Genomic DNA, 20290 nt, shown 5'->3' with positions numbered 1-20290 from the left:
GTAGGTAAACTAGATGGACCGTGGTCTTTTTGTCTTGCAAAGCCTATGTTCTGGTCTTATGCTAATATCATTTCTGCTACTTAACCATCTCCCACTCAAGCACTTTACAGCCCCTTCATTTGCTCTGTATGTGAGAGCTTTCCTCCCCCTGCCCTCTTTTCCTTTTTAAATATTCTGTTGATTTGGGATATCCTCCAATTCTGACAAAGTGTCCACAGCTGAAACATTAACGCCCCTGTTGTCTCCACAGATGCTGCCTGACCTGCTGAGTGTTTGCAGCATCTTGTGTTTTGTTTTCAGATTTCCAGCATCTGCTGTACCTTTTTTAAACTTGAAGAAACTTGTTTTGACTTGTGCATGTAAATTGTTTGTGTCCATCATAGGTAGATTCATATGTTGTAGCAACCTATTTACTGACTTCAGTTGGATTTATGCACGAAGTTGTGTTTTGGCAATTGACTTTTTAAATTAAAAAAACGGTTATTTTTTGCTTTATTTTAGGACGCATACATCAATGGTTCCCCACCGGTGGTGTCTGAATGGGCAGGGAGAAACAGTGTTCAGCTGGTAGCTAAAGAGGCTGGATTCAGTGTTGTAACAAGAATTTTGTCAATTTGATAGTCATCTGAACTAAATCAAAAGCCATTCTTAATAAGGTTAATTAACCTATTCTGCTGTAGTGTATGTCGTACTTTAGCATTAGATGATTTTCCCCAAGTTCATCACCTCCTGTGTTGTAGACCTGCCTTTAAGCCGGATAGAACAGTTTTTGAATGGGTTGTTCTGAAACCTGTAAAATATAAATTGCTCGCTCAAAGTCTCTTTTTTTTAAAAAGTCCATCTGTTCCCCTTCAGCTAAGTCTCCACGTTCTTTCTTCACTCTGTGAAGCACTTTGAGACCATCTTCTGTCAGATCAACACCAGAGAGATGTTTGTTTGTTAAGGCCTGACTTGGGTTTACAATGAACGTCCAATCAGAGCAAAGTGAACGGAATTCATGCTCTCTCCCCTCCACTTCAGTTTTGATCCTATCTGCATGCTTACTCTGGTGGGAGACTCCACCCTATCCCAGAAATCTGTCCAGCCCCCGATCCCAGCACAAAGTCACTATTTTGTGCATTGGCTGAGTCTTCAGTCACCGCATCCTTGAACTCTCTCTTCCTAAACCTCTTCATCTTGCCACCTCTGACACCACCTTCCAAACCTTCCTCTTTGCCTGTGCCTTCGGTCACCTCCTCCAATCAGCCCTACACTCTATGTTCACCACTCCCCCCATGTACTTTTCATTTGAATGCCGCTATATAAAAGGAGAATTGTTGAGACAGAGCAGACCCAATAATGCACGCACACGACAGGTGACGCTGGCACAGAAATTTAATTAAAATTCAACACAATGCTTCGAACCTCAGCAAGACTACAGTTTGAGGGAGGGGGGGGAACTGAGTTGATGACAGAATGCCATTTTAGACCAGAGAGGAAACAATGGTAACAAAACAGAACACAAATAATTGGAGATACACAAATCTGGTTAAATTCTGGACAACAAGTGACTTAACAATTCTTTTAGTGATAAGGCAGTTCAGCAAAATTTTACAAAAATAGTGCAACCGTCGTACTCCTCCCATTTCGTGTTCCCCTCCCCTCAAAACTATTTACTATGTATAAAAAAATTCAATATAGTTATTGCAGTCGAGAGCACGTCACAATTTTTTTTTTACAATTTTTTTTGATACATACATAAAAAGATACAAAATAAAGAGATCAAGCAAGATGCATTAGAGAGGAATAGGGGAGGCCAGGCACGGAGTAGAGGTGAGATATCTGATTGTCAATATAAAATGTATCTAAATGTTTCTCCAATATCCGTTCATTAACATTAATCTCAAGATCTAAAGCAACAAGTAACTTAACATTTGAATTCAGACTAGGTAAAGAATCTCCCAATAAAAAACTCAAAAGGAATTCACAATCCTGTTTTATCATTTGTGCTGCTCCCTTTCCCTACTAGCAATGGACTATTCCACTGATGGTGTCATTGTGGTATCTCTAAATGGTGACATCATTCAGTGGAGCAGTTCACATGGGAGGGGGAGGGGGGGTTGAGGGAACTGAGGACGGTGAAGAGGCAACACAACTTTTGTGGTGTAGATTTGGGCTGCTGCGCTTTGTAGGAGTTTTAATGGGATCATTTGAGGGAGCAGTGTCACAATGTGTAGAGTATTTGTCTAAGGTGGATGGGCAACTGAATTGCAAAGCTCTGAACCGAAAGATCAGTTGCTGCTGCAGCCATTGCCTGTTCAGCACGTGCACCATAAGGATACTTTCCATTTTGTCTCAACAGGAAACGATGAAACAGTAGTTCCTGTTGCAAGCGCTTCCGGTCGTTCAAGACTGCACAATTCAGTTTGACCCTATTTCTTTAGTTTTTGCCACGTAAATGACCAAACAAGGATAACTGATATTGGTACACAAAAGATCAGCTTTTGATATATGTAATTATTTGCACTACATCTCTTTTTTGGAGACTTTTTAAATTTGTCTATGTTTTAAGGGTAATTTCCGGACAGCTGAACTCCCCATTAATTTGAACCTCGTTTCCTATTCCTTGTCCAGCCTCGCTCATCCTATTCCAATTGTCTTTGCCAACAGTGGCCTGTGGGAGGGGGAAACAGTGGAGCCCGAGACAGATTTTAAAAGTTGGTACAGATAATGTACAGAGCCACATTAAAACTGACTGCCTTTTTTTTTGATTGGTATTCTCCCCCCCGCCCCTCAATTTTCTTCCCTCCTCATCCTCCAGTAGCTTGCTCAAAGCCAACCCTGTTCTCACACAACATTCAAAACACGCACACTTTCCAGCGCGAGTTCACCGTTCTGTGATCAAGAGCAAGAACGTTGACTGATTCTCCTCTCCTTAGCCAGTGACGTAAAACACCAACGCAGGCCTCGGTGAGACCAGTTAACTCAGAACTGACCAGGAACTGAGTCATTGGATAAACTACGTTGAGCCATCACTGACCTCTACGTTTGAAATAAAATTTAAAGTTTTAATCTAGCCTGTAGCTCTCGAGAGGGGTGGGGGGGTGGGGGTTAAGATGATTCTTGTGGCTGGGCAAGATTGTTAATTTGGACAGTTCTCTACCAGATCAGGACAGATTCACGGGCGATTACATCTTTCCCGCCACTCTACACATAAACAGCGAGTGAGAGGCCCAGGATGAGTCGCCAGTCGCTTTTTTTAAAAAAAAAACCAAAAATATAGAAACCACTGTTGCTGTCAATCACATCTGTGAGAAAGCACAAGCCAAGCGTCGCAACCAAATATGGAGATGTGCAGATCCCAAAAGGAACTAGGGAAAAGAAATTATGAAGGATCCTTGAAACATGTTCCGCTCTAAAGCTGGCTTCAAAACTGAAAGCGTTTTAAAAACCATGTTGTTAAAATAAGCATGCGGCAATAACTGGGGCTCAGGAAAACGGCAGTTTGGGGAGAAGATCCTTCTAGAATGCAGGGTGCGACTCGTGGTGGGAGACATTTAGCGGTACATTTTTTTTCCTGTCAGTTTCACATTTTTGCAGCAGTTTCCTATTACAAACCGAGCCCAGTAGCTCAGGGAGCGCTGTAATATCAGATGTCCACAAGTCGCACCGTCATGCTCGTTTACATTTTTTAGTTCTCTAAATACACGGGGGAGGGGAATTACACCCCAGGGCGACCTGTAGCGCTTTGATGTCAACTAGCGGGGTGTCTTACAACACAGGTGCGACGCCTGCATGGCACTTTATATAGTAAGTTGCATTAAAGACAGGTGTTTTTGGTCCTTTCAATCCCAAAGGGTCCTTTACCCTTACCCCCACCACAACGAATAACCTACTACATTGTAAACCCTACAGAGATCCGGACGACGAAATCTCTTGCGGTGTGATCCTAGTGACCAGCTTCTATGCTCGAATCGATGCAGTGATGCCAGAGGCAGGCCCAGTCCCTTTTATCGCTACTGCTCCATCGGGCCCAGCTTTTTCTCTTCCTGGGTCGCGATGCCGCCAACTTGACCGTCCTCCTCCTCTTCCTCCTCCTCCTCCTCCACCTCCCCACCTTCCTGTCCGCTGCCTTGATATTTATCGTGTGTCCACTTGGGGCTGGTGTTGGACTTTTTGTACAGGAAGCGGCCCCTCCCTCGCTGGAAGGTGCCACGGCCCCTTTTATTTGCCCAGTAGTTGTCCCCGTCTCCCTCACGGTCATCGTGCTGCAGAGGAACAGAAGAGAAAAGGGAATGGGGCGGGGGTAATGAAAAAAAAGAGAAATTATACTAAATGTACATTACTAGTACAATCAGGCATCTACTTTGGTCATCTTAGAAAGCGAACATATAAAGTTGTACCACCTTTTAAGGTGTAACGGTGCTGCTGTGGGGGATGCAGTCTTGGGTCTGTGCAACCTCCTCTCCAATGTCACCCCGCTGGTAAATTTGGCAAAAGTGAAAACCCCCATTAATACACTGTCTGGGGCCAAGCCCAGGAATTAGGAACATAGGAACAGGAGTAGGCCATTTAGCCGCGCGAGCCTGTTCTGCCATTCAATGGGATCAAGGCTGATTTGTGACCTAACTCCATATACCTGTCTTAGCCCCATATCCCTTAATATCTTTGGTTACAAAAATCTATCAATTTCAGATTAACAAATGAGCTGGCATCAACTGCAGAGTTCCAAACTTCTCCCACTCTGTGTGCGTAGGAGTGTTTCCTAGCTTCACTCCTGAAAATCCTGGCTCTAATTAGGTGTCTTGCATAGTGTCAGCCATGGCTCAGTGGCAACCCGCTCACCTTTGAGTTAGAAGGTCGTGGGTTCAAGTCGCACTCCAGAGACTGAAGCACAAAATCTAGGCTGGCACTTCAATGCAATACTGAGGGAGTGCTGTGCTGTCTGAGGGGCCGTCTTTCCGATAAGATGTTAAACTGAGGCCCTGTCTGCCCTCTCGGGTGGATGTAAAAAACTTCGAAGAGCAGGGGAGTTCTCCCTGGTGTCCTGGCCAATATTTATCCCTCAACCAACGTCACTAAAACAGATTATCTGGTCACTATCACAGTCTGTTTGTGGGATCTTGCTGTGCGCAAATGGGTTGCCGCGTTTCCTACATTACAACAGTGACTACACTTCAAATGTACTTCATTGTCTGTAAAGCACTTTGGGACGAACTGAGGCTGCGAAAGGTGCTATAGAAATGTGAGTTCTTTATTTCAGCAATATACGTTCCAAAAGAAGACAGAGGGTATCACTGCTGTCAACAACTGGCAGCTGATGGGAGAGTTTATTATAGAGATGGATGGGTTGTTACCACAACCGAAGTCTGTAGTTGCACTCCATATAGTACTGAATAAAAACTGCTGGAGGAATTCCACTTGGGGCTGATGTTGGACCAATTCACAATCCATAGTTCCTCCTAGTTTATTGACAATTATGATATCTCGGAGATCCACACAAGTGGCAGTTGCAGGATCAATTACATTCATTACTGCTCTCCCAAAATAAAGACTTAGTTCATGACAGGCAACACATTTTTTTTTAAAAAACCTGTTTTTGGGGTTGGTGTCCCCACCCACACATCATTCCCTGGCTGAGAGAGTGGCCAGGTAACTTGCTCCCAACAAAAGCCCCTTCGGCTCCAGATCACAATGGCAGGTTCACCTTTGCTTAACCTCAGAGTACGATGGAGAGACATTCGATGTGAGATGTAGATCCATTACTCTCAACAGAAGGATAATCCACTTCCATCTCTCTCCTCCCCAAAACTAACAGGACACAGTCATTTCTGAATCCTAATTATCCCACTTAGACTTTTTTCCTCCCTGCCCGCAGGAAAACAGACGCAAGGCGCTCGGGGCCGAGATGAAGAATTATTCAAACCCCTTTAACCAGTTTCACCTTCCATGCCACAAAATATTCTGTTTATCTGGGCTCATCCTCGAACACCTCTCGGAAGATGAGGAAGGGTTTTTAGATCTTGGTGCGGAGGTCGCAGGAACAAGAAAAGCTCGAACCCCCTCCACAAAAGGCCCAGTGTCATACTGGAGCCACAAAGACATAGAAACAGGAGTAGGACATTCAGCCCCTCCAGTCCATTCCGCCATTCAATTAGATCACGGCTGATCTGTATCTTAACTCTATTTATCTGCCTTTGCTCCATATCCCTTAATACTCTTACCTAACAAAAATCTATCGATCTCAGCCTCAACAGCTTTTTGGGGGAAAGAGTGTTCCAGATTTCCACTACCTTATGTGTGAAGAAGTGCTTCCTGACATCAACCTTGAATGGCCTAGCTTTAATTTTAAGTTATGCCCCCCACCTTCGTTCTGGAGGCATAACCTTAAAATTAGAGCTAGGCCGTCCAGGGGTGATGTCAGGAAGCACTTCTTCACGCAAAGATCAGGAACCTGCCACCGGCCTTGCTCTGTACGGCCCGACTGCTCGCTGAGCCACCGGGGAGCTCTAGACATCCACCTACACCTGCCTTGGTTACAAACGGCTCTCGGAAGCTGATTGATGTTTCTCCCCTCAGCAGAGATTAAACAAGGCACTGACCCAGCCCTCAGCCCTGGATGCTTGTGGACACGTACCAGGTAGTACTTTTTGCTTTTTGGCGTGTACTCGGGATCCCAGTCCTCTTCGCGGGGTCGCTTTTGGAAAGATGGGTTACCGGGGTTACTGCTATTGCTGGGACCAGGAAACGCTCCCCTGCCATATCCTCTTCCTCTTATTCTGAACTGCTGCATTAGCATAAAAAGGAAGGTGTGATTGGGACAGGTATTCAACGAGTTACATTTTCAGACCTTGATGCAAAGTATCAGTGATGGAGAATGGAATGTCCACTTACTCAGCACGTCGAGGTAACAAGGCACGGAAGGCTCTCTCCACGCTAACTCGGCAATGCACCCCTACCCAGGCCCTCCCATCCTGTGAAACTGTCCCTCGCTTCCAGTAAGACATTTCACTTTCTATATTCTCAATCGTGGACTTTTTTTTTTGAACAGATAGGATCACCAGGCTTTAAAGCCCAGGCTTGGCCTTCCGCCAAGAGAAAGAGAAAATCAAAAGGCTCAAGTTGGGAAGGCCAAAATCGAACACCCCTCTCCCTAAGGCTGCTCAGTGTCACCTCCAAGCCCCAGAGTCCTGTGCATTTCTATTTGAGTTCTTCATATAAATCAGGAGCAAAAGTCATACAGGCCGATGGTAGGAGGTTTAAAACTGTGGGTGATCAACAGAAAATTCTGGAAGAAAGCACCGTAATCATGATGTGAAGATCAGTGTTCTCAGGAAGTCAAAACAAAACCCTGTAGCTCAGGGCCCACACTGACTGAGGATTTGGGTCAATGCCCGAGACCAATGGTCTCCATTCAAGAATAAGGCGTTTCCATCCAGAATTGTCTCCAGACTCCAACTCTACCCCCTGCACTCTGGAACAGAAGAGATCAGAACTTCATCTCTGGAAAAGACACAGGAGCCAAATTCTAGATACAGATACCATCAGTAATTCCCAAAGTACTTCAATGCCGGGTTCGGTAATTCTCAGCTAGATCATCAGCACCAAAAAAAGTTGATCAGTAATCTGGATACAGACTGACCCATCGATGCTCGGAGTTACAAATAGCATGGCCCCCCACTCTGCCCAAAAACCACTGACTGGAAACCAGGGAACACAAAAACGTTATGAGCAGAAAGCACCAAGAGTTTTCAGGTTCTGCTTACAAAAATTCCACGTGCTCTGCCTCGTGTTGGTGGGCCTGTGAACTCTCTTGTTCCAAGGCGAGCTTTGTTAAAACCAGATGCGGCCTCCTCACGGCCCACCCCCTCTTCTCGTTCATCTTTGCCCTCATGTGATGGAGAGGTTGAGGAAGATGAGGAGGATGACGAGCTTGACCTTGCTCTGGTTTTCTTGCGCTTCCTGTTCAAAGAAAATCGCACAAAAATAAATACTCTATTTTAGAATGCGTCACTGGTTCCTCGAGCAGCAGCGTGTTGGACCGAGGGGCTGGCACTAACTCAAATGCTGGCCTCAACCACATTCAAACTCACCTATCCTCTGCCCAAACACCAGTTGAAGTGTTGCATGTGTTTCCCCCCTCTCCTCTCCCCACTCCCACACACCTTTCCGGGTATCTGATGGGGATTGAGAGAGGCAAGAGATGGCCTTTCTTGGCAGCCAACCATACTACTGCACTGACTGTAGTGAGATCGAACCCCAAACCATCTCTGTCTAAAGGAGTGAGTGCGACATCAGAAGGCAAGCTTGGGCGGGGCGGGGCGGAGCGGGATCTAATACAGCAGTTTAATAAAAAAAAAGACAGTGTCTGTGCAGCCCAGTGCAGTTATGATTCAGATACTCTCTGCACATCACCATGGCCGTTTGCTGAGATTGGCTGGCCATTTGTTAATTGGAAATTCAAGCCGCCATTTTGTGGTGACGCAGCACCGCATGATAGCCAGGAATGCTGAGGGATAGTTTAACCTTGTTCCGCTGCCTTAAACACAGCTTCCATTGGCTCCACTGGAATGATCATGCTTTGGGCCCATGCTCATTGGGAACTAGGTATGGAGAATAATCAGCCCAGTGTGTGACAGGGCGCACTACAGGAGGAGAATAACCAGCCCAGTGTGTGACAGGACCCACTACAGGAGAATTGTAACCAGCCCAGTGTGTGACAGGACCCACTACAGGAGAATTGTAACCAGCCCAGTGTGTGACAGGACCCACTATGGGAGAAGTGTAACCAGCCCAGTGTGTGACAGGACCCACTATGGGAGGAGAATAACCAGCCCAGTGTGTGACAGGACCCACTACAGGAGAATTGTAACCAGCCCAGTGTGTGACAGGACCCACTATGGGAGAAGTGTAACCAGCCCAGTGTGTGACAGGACCCACTATGGGAGAAGTGTAACCAGCCCAGTGTGTGACAGGACCCACTATGGGAGAAATGTAACCAGCTCCTGAGTTAAAAGGATCATTGGAACTTACTATCTGAATGTTACTATTGGTTCACTTCCATCAGGACCATAGACCACGAGTTTTGACAGTATTGACTGAACCACAACCCTACTCATTCACTACCCACAATGTCATTTGGTACCATTGCTGCCATCAGTCTTGGCTGTGGGTAGGCAGTAGCCTCGCTGTTATAGGGGTAATGACATCACTAAGTGTGTGGAGTTTCACAGGGGGAATGAAAACTACAAGATGAGACCACGTATACCTGGACATCATGGGTTACTCAAAACAAAAATGGCAACAGCGTGAGGTGGTACCCACCAGAGTACATGGCCACTATTCCCCGTAAGGAAAGGTCCATTGTGTCGTCGGGGGGAGGCAGCAAGCAGAGGTGGATGGTCCACCATGACAAGGGAAACGGAACATTACCTTTGCTTTTTCGACTCCTTGTAAGCTTTGGGAATTTTTCCAGATTTTTCCTTTGAGCGTTCGCGTGAATGGCTCGAGTCTCTTGAATCTTTGGAACTATCTTTTTTATGCTCTCCTTCCTTGCTTTTATATTTCCTACGCTGCTCAATATCAAGGCGAAGGTCATCCGGCTCCTCCCTTAATTTTCCTTCTCCCTGCTGCAAAGCATTCGACACAAAAAAAACAAGAAATAAACTTAAGGCGGACTCCAACTGACAGGAGGCAGCAAAAGAACCTAAAGGGGCGTCAGAAGGTGGCGATGTGGATTTGCATTTCCATATTTTAAAAAATAACAGAAGTTGTACAATCTAGCTTCCAAGTCTCTCAGTGTTGCCGGAGTGTACCTGGAAAGCACGTGCACACACATAAGATAACTGGAATTGAAACAAGTCTTGGAGTGCGTCAAAAGGACATGGCCTGTACTCCATCTAAGTGGTTTCTTTAACTTCTGAACCTGAACGAACATGCACTCTATTTTAACACTGGTCAACCTCGCTGTGAAATTACATGGATTACAGGCACAGGGGCTGAAATCTGTATCAGTATTTAAACACTACAATCATCCTTCCTCTCCTTCCCCCGACCGTTTATGTTCTTCAGAACAATTCCTGAGGAAAAAAACTGCAGACAATGATGGCAGGGAGGTTGGAACACCCATCGACACGAAAGAAAGAATTCATGAGAAAAGGTTACTCAGCGCACTGAGCAACGTGAACAGAACCAGGATGGACCACATCCACTGTTCCTGTGGCCAGACCCACATCATTCCTGCCTCACTAAATCGGGAATTGATCCATTTCCTTTTTGAATGCTCCAACCAAGTCAATATTTCCCCTATGAGGTGGTGTGAAGGGGATGCTCCTTAGCTTGTGCCTGGCTTGCTATTTCCTCAGCTTACAACCATCTCCCTAATTCTCTTCTGTTCCACACAAGGAACCCCTTCACCCATCCCCCAACACGGGCTCAGATGGCCAGTTGGAACAGTTTGAAATATTAAATCACGACAGCTGCTTTCTCTTCAATGTGCTCACTACCAACAATGCCATCTGGTGCCAGCGAAAGAGGATTGAAGGGAGGCTGATTCACATTTTAAAAAATAACAAAATGAATCAGAGAAGCATCGTTTGAAAAATGAGGGTAGTAAACCGAGTGGTGTATTTGGGAGGGAGGGTGGAAATGATCATAGATAAAGAAGCCAAGAGCTGAAGATGAAGATAACATCTTCACACAGTCACTGACTGTTGAACAGGCCTCAGCACTGTCTAATACTGACTGAAGCATTCAAATTGCAGTTGGATCAGTTTCTACATTAGCAGGTACTGAAGGGGTATGATCTGGAGGTTAAACTAAATAAACCCTAGTTAGATCAGGATGTAGGTAGGCTGAATAGCTTCTTCACATTGCTATATCCTATCCTTACTCTTATAGTGCGATACCTGGGCTCCAGGATATGCTGGATTGGTCACTGAGGCAGCTGTGTAGAGTAGATACTGGCTCCAGCAAAGGATTTGCAATGGAGCAGATAGCATGGGAGTCGATGTTTGCCTCCTCCCTGCATCTTGTGTGAAGTCAGCGACGTTGTTGGTGGGGGGTGAAGTAACCACAGCGAGCGACACTGGACCGTACTAGCCTTGGGCAGAGGGAGCTCAGCCACTCAGCATGGAGATCACACCTCGTTCTCCTCGGGGGTAGATGTTCCGCCACAGAATGGCCGACAGCGGACAACACCTGTCACAGACATTAACCCTATCAGGCTGCGACTGTCTACTTGTTTATCCTCAGCTCCCAGGATCAAAACGCAGTCAATCCCACTTGTTGGCCAGTAATTATTTTTTCTAAAATTGCAATTACAGTTCTGTGCAATTGTAAAATTACACATTGACTGCAGTACAATACTGCAACTGGATACAGACAGCTTCTGGCAAAATGTCAGAACCAGCTGAGAGAGGCCAGATGTTTAAAACACATGGCTCTTTACCTCTCACAAAGACCCTCATTGTGAAAGTGTGTTATAGGTTACACACACCCGGGGAATGTTCTGACAGCAATTAACTAATGCAATTCTCTGCATCTGTCAGAAGAGCTCTCAGGCAGAAAGAATCAAAAAAATGCAACACGTCTGGGAAGGATAGGACCTCAGCACAACTGGAGAATGAATTCTGGGACAAAACTTGACAGTTTGCAGGTTCCTCCATCTCTGTCTTTTAGACGGTATGTAGACACAATGTTAAAAATATGGATTTAATGCTCTGTGTAGTCAGTATTTTTCCCTTCTTCGCCAAGGTGATGACTCTTATTGGGGCAATTCCACAGATGCCAGCAGCCTTCTGGTATCTCCCTAATTGGCCATTCTTTTGTGCGCCTTGATTGTGAGCATCACTAGGCTACTCGACTATAGAGGGCAGCACAGGCCATGGGGTGCAAACTGAGAATTAAATCTGGACCCATCACAGTCTGGGTGTCTTGTGACCAAAATGGGAGTACATTTACACACCAAGCCACTAGGGGGAGCATTCCAATGAATAAGGACTGGCCTAGAATTGGAGCACACAGAACAGGGCAGGAGCAACTGCATAAGCAAATAGGGGAGAGAAGGAACAGGAGCAAATAGGGGAGAGAAGGAACAGGAGCAAATAGGGGAGAGAAGGAACAGGAGCAAATAGGGGAGAGAAGGAACAGGAGCAAATAGAAATTGTTCTGTGCAATGCCATTCCACTGAGAATACTTTAATTCAAAGCATCTCAAGTTGAAGTTGTAATGATTTCTGGGCACAGAATCAGCCTATGGCAATAAAGTGCACCCTAAACACCAGTAAATGTCAAGCATTATTGACACTTCTTAGAGAGGTCACATTTGACAGTTCAATACCATTTTATTATTGGGCGAGTTAAGCCTACCACACCTGTGGAATAAAATTTCTATCAGTCGTCACATGCAGTTGAATCCATATGTATACTTTATAAATGTACTTTTAAAAAAAAAGTCCACCTTGTGGTACAGACATGAGAGCCCGGTCTCCACAAACAGCAGAGATAGCATCCAACAGATATAATCAGGCACCATATAAAGAACCCAAGCCATTTACATTGGTCAGGCTTTGACTTAAAATATGGGCTAGTGCAGTTTGCCATTTGATGTCACCAGCGCATTTAATACCATAACTGACTGTGGATGGGGGATGATTTCCTCCATGCTCTACACATAATTAATTCCCAAACCTTTTAATAAATGGGTTTATCATTTTGTTACACAAAAGCACACCTTCCTCTCTTATTTACAAAGCGTGGTGAGAGGAACAGGACAGGTCATAATCACTGCACCAACTCATTTGCTCTGACTCATTCAATCTGACATTGATTGTCTGGAGATTAGGCCTGGGAGTCGAAATGGACTCCTAGCTCCAGCTGTAGGCCTGTGATGTGGCACAAAATACCTCACAGAATCTCTTTCAACACACTAATAAAAAATACACTGTCCCTAAATCCTTGTAAAGTTATTAAACAAAATATATAAACAGGCTGTTGCTAGGTAACTGTTACCATTGGAGACACCCAACATCCAAGTGGCCTAAGTTCATTCATTCACCTTCCCAATATTAAAGACATCCCCAATTAGAAATACAGCAACAGGCACAAACATCCCAACACTACACAAGAGATGACTAGACAGACTTCTTAAAATGTCAACTACATTTGAAAGAATTAAAATTTTCTTCAGAAAAAAAATCCAAAATACTTACAGCTCAGTCAGAAAAGAAGCTTTTCCTGCATCAGTCACTCGCCTTTTTTTTATATTTTTGCATTTTTCTAAAGATTTTTTTTTCCAAAAATGTCTCCCAGTGTCTCAAGCTCACCTCAACAGGCTCTGACAGCATCTGCCATACTTTTAAGCACGTCACAGAGGTGAGGATTAACTTAATAAATTAAACACTGCAGCTCAGTTTTTTTAGAACAATTGTTTTGGGGGCCTTAAAAGAAAAACACAAACTTATGATAGGAGAAACTCCAAACAAAAATAAAAAAGAAATAGTTATTTGTCATTGTACAGACATTACCCAATATCCATGCATTAAAAACACAAACACAGTATTAGTAAATCCACGATTAAAGTTACCTTGTAGCTGCTTTCATTCTGGCCCTTTATTTCATCACGGAGATGCATACGTTTCTTTAGAGCACTGGGTGAAATATCAATCCGCCTTAAAAATGGAAACCAACATCAGAATGAGGAACATTAAGGAACAGAGGACTTGTTAAAAATCCGGCCATTAACTTGTTTTTTGGGGTTAACTTTTGTGCTCAGCAAGATGATAGGTGTTTGCGAAGGAGTGGGACGCTTTGCCATTTCAGGTATTCGGTGTCAGCATTGAGGTCTCCCGGGTCAGGTACAGCGCAGGCAGATGCGGAGCAAAGCTCCTTCCGCTCTGTTTAAACAATGTGCCTTAGCCCTGGTCTCTGAAGAGCTCCGCTATCACCAGTGTGGCCTTTTTTCCGCACACTCCATTCTCTCAGCATTTGAGCAAGGTCGTCAAATTAGTCCCAACTAATACAGAGTTAGGTGCACCTTTGTGCTCGAAGCCCATGTCCATTTGGAAGTGGATACAGACTGTCCAAACCCATTTCACACTCAACCTTCAGAAGCCAACAGACGAGAAAGACTGGGTTGGGTTCAAACCCGGTCCCAGGAGTGATTGACACTGAGGTTTTGTCCTCTCACTTTCCCTCCTCTTTTTTAAATTAGACAAAGCAAATTACACTTGTTCAGGTTGGAGAAGCTGTGCTTTACACATTATCATCCAGAACTATTCCCCTCAAGGTATTTTCTCTCCCTTTTCACTTATCAATCGTCCCACGTCACACCTCCACTCTGGGTGGGGCAGGCAAAAACCTTACTCTCGGGCTTCTGCTAACGCTGCTCTATAACCAGACACTTAGAAGCATGAATGCCCTGCTGTTTTCTCTCCACTCTGCCTGGTGCCACCCACCCACCCAGGCTGAGACTGGGAACTCTCTGTGCTGGAAGATGGTGGATGTGAGCCTACATCATATTGCACCTTAGATGACCTCAGGACATCTTAAAGCTCTTCATGGCCAATAAAGTACTTTTGAAGTAGTTATAGTGTAGGGAAACATAGCAGCCAATTTGCGCAAAGCAAGGTCCCACAAGAGAAATGAGATAAAACACCAGATGATTTTTTTTTTGGGTGACGGTGGTTGAGGGATAAATATTGGCCAGGATACCAGGGAGAACGACACTATTCTTTGTCAAAAAGCACCATGAGATCTTCTAATCCACCAGAGAGGGTAGATGAGGCCCTGGTTTGTTGTTTCATTTGAAAGACGGCACCTCTGACAGTGCAGTGCTCTCTCAGTACTGCACTGGAGTGTCAGCCTAGATTATGTGCTTCGGTCTTTACAGTGGAGCTTAAACCCACGCATTTCTGACACGGAGGGATGAGAGTGCTACCATTGAGCTAAGACTGACACCAGTGACAGCAGATAATTCCAATACAAGATCAGGGCTCAATACCAGAATGAAATGGAAGCAAGGAGCCTCAGCTTGCCAGGGGAGGGGTGGCATGCAGGTATGGAAGAGAATTAACAAAGGCTGTACTTCCGACTGTTCTTCAGTGACTGGCCACAGAACAGCACTGGCAGAAACCAGGAAGACATCACTGCCTCGCTGCAGAAAGCCAACATGTGCTGCAAAGAGAAAATGCACACACTTTTTTTTAAAAAGAACAAAATCCAGCAGACTGGAGTTTCACCTCACTGTTGTAGAGTATGGGATACTCTAGTGGTCAATAATTGACAAGAGATCCCCCAGTGAGTTGAATGTCAGGATTTGAACTTGCGAGTCTCTCGGTAGGGATTCTCGACATTACATTGCTGGAGCTTATTATCCCCTCTTTGTCAAAAAGGAAAACCAGGTACCTATGAATCTCTGGGCTCTTCTGCCTGGGCACCTCCTGCTCGGCTGTTCTCCTTTGGTACATTGTAAAGCGTTCATTTAACGTGACTCCTGCTGACTTGAAGTAATGCTCTGTTGGTGCCAGAGAAGAAACAATGTCCGTGAGTGAGAGCAAGAGGGATCCCGATCTACAATAGTTAAAAATTATATACTCAAGAATACCAGAGGTGAGAAGCAAAGCTAGTCACACACAGTGCACAGCAACTGGTTGCACATTAACTCTCTGAAAGGCCTGCTCTGATATAATTTTCGTGAGTACCCAAATGTTTTGTCTGACTGTCTCCTTTTCCAAGGTGCTCAAACACAGCTCGACAAGAGGCACGGATTCATCCCTGCAACCTCAGCCTCATCATTGTGAGGAAACGCTAAGCGGAGACCATCTGCCCACAAGGATTGGGGAGGCGCAGTGGAAAAAAAGTCCTTTCCTAGCTGCTCCTACACACTTCCTTTGTAGGTGGCCCTGGTGCAACACTGACGGGAGTTTTCTTGAGCAGATCACGCATTCACACCACCTGTGCGTGTGGAACGAGACCACCCAACTACTTAAAAATAAATAGTTTTACATTCACACTAAAAGATTAAAGATTACAGCAAAAAGCACATGAATTATTACACAATGCTGGTTAGATATATACAGCAACTGGCAGGGGCGCTGGCCAACTGGCCCTCCCTGGAACTGGAGTTGAAAGGAAGGGCTCATCACCTCTTTCCCTGCTCCATCTTTTCTCACGACTTCCATCCTCTTCTTTTTACAGTTTCTTCCAGTTTTGATTTTTTTTAAAAATTAAACCTTATTTGCTCATTCGATCTCTTCACGTTTCTTTTCCCCATGCTTATTCTTTCAATCACTTTGATGGGCCCAAACCCCCATCGGCCTCCATTTACTTTTGCTTACGATGACCTGGACAGGGCAGACAAAGCCTGGCCAGAAACGGGAGCATCAGACTAGCACGGAACAGAACAGAGCACGATGACACCATTCAACTGAAGAGCCTCCAGCTCGCATTCCAGTGAAAGCCACTTCCAAATTTTGGCCACGGTGCAATGACATCACGGGTGGAACAGTCCATTGAGAACAAGGGAGAACCACATATCAGATATTCTCGAAGGTCAATATTCAGGATTACTGAACCTACATTGTAATTTTGATAAGGGATCCATTGTCAGTGAGAATGTCCATCAACCTCACCCAGGCGATTTAGGCTGTGACGTTCCTTTAAATATTTAACCCTTTGGTAGTTATCACCATTATTAACAATTTAGCTGTACTGTTTAGAGCAGTAAAGTGCCGTGACGGTGGTCGGCAGCCAATCATCTTTGTGAAGTTACCCGCATCATTTTATCTCAGATTCCATGTAAACCCACAACCAGTCGATAGGGAATGTCCTGCAAAGCTCCGAAGTGAATTAAGTTCCAGATAAAAATCACTTGGTTGGTAAAATGTTATGCCACACATCACTTCATCGCCATTCAGTCACATCTATACACAAACAGCAGGAAACAATTAGAGGCATTTTAACTGATGCAGTCAGATTTCTGTACTCTGCCAATACACTTTTGGGGCAAAAAATCCCCCCAAACACTGCAGATGTTAGAAATCTGAAACAAGCACAGAAATTGCTGGGAACACTCAGCAAGTCAGGCAGCCTCTGTAAAGAAAGGAAACTGCTGATGTTTCAGGCATAGAACTGTTCTGATGAAGGGCTGTGTCTGAAACATCAACATATACCTTTCTTTAAAGATGCAGCCTAACTTGCTGAGTGTTTCCAGCATTTTCTTCCCTTGTGGGCATTTGGCAGCACAGTGGCTGCGTTCAGCAATTCAGCAATAAAACAAGAGAATGATGAACATGTCACACCTGGATCAGGGATTATATGTAAATGGGAGGGAGCGCAGGGGTCCACAGTGATCCTAGGTAATGGGAATAAACAGACGGGGCTTGGTCCATCGGGAGTGAACGCGAAGGGGCTTGGTCCATCGGGAGTGAACGCGAAGGGGCTTGGTCCATCGGGAGTGAATAGGGAGGGGATTGGGTCCATTGGGATTCTGTACAATGGGAGTGAATGGGAGGAAGTTTGGACCATTGAAATTTGAAAAGTAGAAGCAAAGGGAGAAAGGAATTCTACTCATGAATAATTTTCTGTCGCTTTATTTTGCTCACTTTGATAGTCAGAATAACCCGACAGCTACTGTAAGTAGTTATCTCAATCCCACTAATCTCTACACATGTACTAAAAACTAGCATTTCTTATACATGACATGCTCACAGAGTCTAGAACTAGGGGGTCATAGTCTCAAGAGAAGGGGTCGGCCATTTAGGACCGAGATGAGGAAAAATTGGTTCACTCAGAAGGCTGTGAATCTTTGCAATTCTCTATCCCAGAGGGCTGTGGATGCTCAGTCGTTGAGTATATTCAAGACTGAGATCGATAGATTATTGGGCATTAAGGGAATCAAGGGATATGAGGAGAGGGCAGGAAAGTGGAGCTGAGGTAGAAGATCAGCCATGATCTTATCGAATGGCGGAGCTGGCTCGATGGGCAGTATGGCCTGCTCCTGCTCCTGCTTCTGCTTCTTATGTTCATATGGATAGGCATAACCATATTCCACTGGTTATTTCAGAGATAGAGGTGGTGAATTGGGTGCACTGGTTTCCGGGCGGGTCTGCGAACGGCATAGTGGCATCTGCTGAGGGGAACTCCATAATACTATCAAGAATGTTAAACTTGTATAGAACCTTGGTTAGACCACACGGAGTACTGTGCAGAGTTTTGGTCTCCATATTATAAAAAGAATATAGAGGCATTGGAGAAGGTACAAAAAAGATTCACCAGGATGATACCAGAACTGAGCGGATATACATATCAGGAAAGGCTGGGGCTCTTTAGAAAAGAGTAAGCTAATGGGTGACCTGATAGAGGTCTTTAAGATTATTAAGGGGTTTGATAGGGTAGATGTAGAGAAGATGTTTCCACTTGTGGGGAGACCAAAACCAGGGGCCATAAATATAACACTGTCACTAATAAATCCAATAGGGAATTCAGGAGAAAATTCTTTACCCAAAGAATGGTAAGAATGTGGAACTTACTACCACAAGGAGTAGTTGATGCATTTAAGGAGAAGACTAGATAAACACGAGAGAGAAAGGATTAGATGAAGTAGGGTGAGAGGAGGCTCACGTGGAGCATTAACACCGGCACATACCAGTTGGATCAAATGGCCTGTTTCTGTGCTGTAATTTCTATGTAATATACATATCAGATTTACATAGTGTGGGTCTTTTTCCCCCCCAGTAAGTACCGCCGACTGTGCCCCCAGATCACTCATTAGCAGATATAAGCATACAAACAAACATTAATGTCTGATTCACACATCACATTCATGAAAACTAGGCCATGAAGCGGGGAGCTCAGGAAGCAGTACAAGTTGTTTCAGTGACCGTGTAAAACAAAGTGTGAATAGGTCCTGAGCCAGCAAGGTCGTATGCATGTCACTTATTGCCACTGTTTTGATGATGTCACAGGTGGTGGTGCATCACTACTGGGAGCAAATTATGACATACTGGCTCCATCTAAATTATTTTGTGGGACCAATACACAACTGACATGGCAATGAGAATCCAAGAAAAACAATGAACAGGTTTCTTTCATCAGCTTTCAACATACTCTATTTCACCAACATAGGCAAGCTCTGGTTGCAATTGGTGATTGCTATGGATACAGAGATACCCAAACCAAAAAGATAGATTTTTAAAAAAACAAGTCCACACATGCCTCACTGAAAGGGTTAAATGGAACATTAAAAAAAAATATAAAACCCAAATTGCCATTGTTACTATTTTACCTTTTACATGGTGAACCAGTGTCACAATGTGCTGAGCAAATAACTCGGAAGGACTTCGTCGTGTCTGGGCCATCTGAATATGCTGGAAGATGGAACGGAACTCCTGGTCTTTTTTGGGTTTGTGAACAAGGTCACGACAGAGTCGCCGCTCATGGGTCAGGACGTTGGCAGAGCTGGAAAGACAACACAAAGGGCTCCTCATTAAAGGCCACTCCAAGGCAACACATAGCAGTGTTCTTCCTCTCAATCAATGCTTTACGCACTTCAGTATTGCTGGTGCCTCACTCATCACGTCGCCCCCATTTCTTTGTAGAATTCTGTTCACCATTGTACACCATCAACAATTCAAAGACAAGCCAACTGGTTTTCTAATGTTTAGGTGAGTGCAGGTATTGATTTTAAAAAGAGATATATTTTCCAGTTTTCCATCATTTGCGGAAAGGGGAGAAACAATTTTTAAAAAGTGACCAATGTGGAAAAGTGCATGTATGTGGACATGCTTCGATGAGACGCCTTCACACCCAAAAACCTGCTGATGCTCACCGGCTAGGATCACACATGAAGAGCAGCAACTAGGCAAGTAACTGAAGGGCATACTATCAAGTCACCAAACTCAAGCAGAAAAAGATGAGAAAAAGTTACAGAGAACAACTGATGGGTATATGAATACATGGTAAGGAACCATGGGGTATGACCAGTATTCTATCACTGTAATAGGTAGATGGTGAGGAGCCATGGGGTGTGACTAATATTTGACTATTTACATTTGAAGATTTAAATGACAAACTTCAATTGCAAATTACACAGGGCTGAGATTATATTCTGAGAGTAATTATAGGTCAATGTCTAACCTCAGTGGTGGGCAAATTATTGCAATCGTTTGAGGGACAAAATAAATTGTCATTTAGAAAGGCACGGGTTTATCAAGGACAGTCAGCATGGATTTGTTAAGGGAAGGTCGTGTCTGACTAACTTGATTGAATTTTTTGAGCGGGTAACAAGGAGGGTCGATGATGGTAACGCATTT

At 44.5% G+C, this 20290-nt stretch overlaps 1 protein-coding gene across 8 annotated transcripts in view; it reads right to left on the bottom strand.

Moving 5' to 3' along the window:
* Positions 1–1356: 1356 nt before the first annotated feature.
* LOC137342506 (thyroid hormone receptor-associated protein 3-like) overlaps positions 1357–20290 on the bottom strand; it is a 142420-nt gene continuing 123486 nt past the window's right edge. For 7 of the 8 annotated variants that reach the window (XM_068006412.1, XM_068006417.1, XM_068006419.1 and 4 more), the window contains 7 exons: positions 19264–19436; positions 15384–15492; positions 13564–13648; positions 9412–9608; positions 7746–7941; positions 6617–6766; positions 1357–4247 (listed from right to left, as the gene is read on the bottom strand). In XM_068006412.1, the coding sequence (XP_067862513.1) occupies positions 3996–4247; positions 6617–6766; positions 7746–7941; positions 9412–9608; positions 13564–13648; positions 15384–15492; positions 19264–19436 (1162 nt within the window). In that variant the 3' untranslated portion in view covers positions 1357–3995. The remainder of the gene's footprint in view (positions 4248–6616; positions 6767–7745; positions 7942–9411; positions 9609–13563; positions 13649–15383; positions 15493–19263; positions 19437–20290) is intronic. The other variant, XM_068006420.1, reaches the window with a different exon arrangement.

Source organism: Heptranchias perlo, chromosome 26 (genome assembly GCF_035084215.1).
Source record: "Heptranchias perlo isolate sHepPer1 chromosome 26, sHepPer1.hap1, whole genome shotgun sequence".
Lineage (NCBI taxonomy): Eukaryota > Metazoa > Chordata > Chondrichthyes > Hexanchiformes > Hexanchidae > Heptranchias > Heptranchias perlo.
The sequence above is the reverse complement of the archived record's forward strand: the minus strand, read 5'-3'. Positions and strand labels throughout refer to the sequence as shown.